This window comes from Halyomorpha halys, unplaced genomic scaffold (assembly GCF_000696795.3).
Source record: "Halyomorpha halys isolate HHAL.00 unplaced genomic scaffold, Hhal_1.1 Scaffold966.1, whole genome shotgun sequence".
NCBI lineage: Eukaryota > Metazoa > Arthropoda > Insecta > Hemiptera > Pentatomidae > Halyomorpha > Halyomorpha halys.
The window spans coordinates 1-2,340 of NW_027114821.1; the positions used below are offsets into that span (position 1 = coordinate 1).

Below are 2,340 nucleotides of genomic sequence, written 5' to 3' on the forward strand. Positions count from 1 at the left end.
ATAATTAATGGTAGAAAAATGCTTCAATACAACCTTAATCCTAACTCACTCTGTAAATAAGCAAAGATAAATATATAGGGGCATTATCAGTGAGAATAAGGACAGTATCATTCTAGTACGCGTATGCTACAATTTTGTTCCTTTTTTTCCTATTATTTTAAGTCTTTAATTCCAAGTGCTCGTAAGTGGTGCTGAGACCCGGAAACTCTGTTCACTGATTCAAGATTTTTTTTCTTGAACTGTTCTCTCATCAAGGATTTTTTTTCTCTTTCTTCCTCCGGCTTTCTTTTATTTTATATCTCCTATATGGCTGCTTTTTTTTTTTTTTTTTTTTTTTACTGGTAAATGGTGATGGTCAACCACAACCACAGCCCGCAGTGAGGCCGCCAGTTCTACAGATCCCGGTGGTGCAACCGGCTCCTGGAGTTCCTGCATCCTTGGTATAATGCTTTGCAGTATCCGACTAATTGGTGTTCGGCTTCCTTATTCCAGATATATCGAGGGATGGATATAGAAGACAAACACTGCTAATCCTGGATCAATTATATCCATGCTTTGCTCAAATGGTTAGGCAACTCATCGTCCCAGTCCAGTGTGGGTGCGCCGTGAAGATTACGGGAGCTAGCAAACCCAGCGGATCGAAGATCCTGGCCACTGCCGAAAGCCTCACGGTCTTGGCAATTTTATGCACTAGAGGTGGTGAAGCAACGTAAGAAAAGGAATCAGTTGTGAAGGAACCACTTACTTAGACTAAATCCTCCCTTGGATGCACCTAATTGCGACATTAGTTCATACACCACATACATGTCACAGGGTACACGTTTCGATGCGAGGGGAAAATACGAGCCCTCATTCTCGGCCAATTGTTGAACGACACGAAGAGCCTGGTAGGTACTAGATCTTATTCCGTAGCTTACCGTGTTAAGTTCAAATTCCTGGATCGCTTCCGAGGTGTCACTGGACCACAGTATCAGCTGGTACTTCCGGTCATCATCAGGCATGATGATCTGCCTATATATCTTCACGATGTCGGCGCAGACAGCGACTGCGTATAGACGGAATTGAATCAAAATCATTGCTAGATCTCTCTGCAACTTGTTGCCGGAATGTAAAAAATCATTCAAGCTGTGACGGGTTGAACGACAGGAGGTGTCGAAAACCACTCTATGTTTGGGCCCGTTCAGTTGTTCCTGCCATACTCCGTGGTGAGGTATGATGTACGTAGAATGGGTCAGTACAGGGGACAAATGCTCCAAGGCGAGATATTCTTCCATGAAGGCCTTGTACATCTTCGCTAGGATTTGATTTCTGTGACATTTAGATTCCAATGAGAAAAACCTCCGAAGCTCTATACTCTTATTGTAATCCAGCTCCAGGCTCTCAGATATAAAGGGTAGCCTAACCACATATCTCCCTTTGACAGTGTGACGGTGTGTTTGAACAAAGTGTTGTTCGCACTGAACGTCATCCGAATGTGACCGGTCGATAGTTGTTGGTTCCTCAGGCTCCCAGAATGCCTTTACATGGTCTTCGATGCTACTTTTGGTAAGTGAGAATAAAGAGCAGACGCAGTTGGTGCAATAAGTAGATCCTTTCAGATGCGACCTCGGGACGGCTGTCTCGCAAAGACTGGTCATGCAGTGATCGAAATTTGTAATTTTAGCGCCAATCTTGTGTGCGAGCACGCTGGAAATAAATGTGTACTGGCTTCCGGAGTTCAACACAGCACGGGTTATATGAAGCTCTCCCCCCTTTGACTTGACAAGAATGCATACAGTGCCCAATAGTACCATGGTGTCCGTGAATGACGATGGCGTGGATCCGAAACCAATTAAGGTCTCCGTAGGTGTTGGCTTATGGACGTTATATCGACTTCATTGGCCGAGTTGTCTCCTTCCTGGCTGGGATCAGCGTGTGGTGCTTCTTACAGCAGGTCCGACATCGTAATTGTGAGCCACATGTGGCCACGTCATGGGCCCTGCGAAGGCAATTCCAACATACCTTGAAGGTTCGGACGTGTTCAACCCTCTTGGTGAGTGGGAGCTCAAGAAAAGCCTCGCACTAAGAGAGCAGGTGATCTCCCTTACAGAGAGGATATATAAGTTCTGCAGCTCCTTTGCCCTTCTCAGTTTTGTTCCGAGTTGTTCGAACTGCAGCTGGAGTATCCTTAGGATTCCTGGAAGAAGGTGTGGATTGCACGCAACCTCTGCTTCTGATTGGTTTCGCAGGAGCGCCCTGGTGTTTTAGAGTCGTCTGCGTCCTGTGACATGCGGATAGAATTTTTCCTGCTGAAAAAAGGCTATAACACCGTCCACCGTGGGAAACTCTTGGCTGGACATC

The 2,340-nt window shown here is 45.7% G+C and overlaps 1 protein-coding gene across 1 annotated transcript; it reads right to left on the reverse strand.

Annotated features, from left to right (window-relative positions):
* Window positions 1–745: 745 nt before the first annotated feature.
* Window positions 746–1,793, reverse strand: LOC136796890 (uncharacterized; the record flags this gene model as incomplete). The annotated part of the gene is made up of 1 exon (XM_067051931.1): window positions 746–1,793. A coding segment is annotated over exon 1 (1,048 nt), but the record flags the coding sequence as incomplete, so codon positions are not given.
* Between the last annotated feature and the right edge of the window lie 547 nt (window positions 1,794–2,340).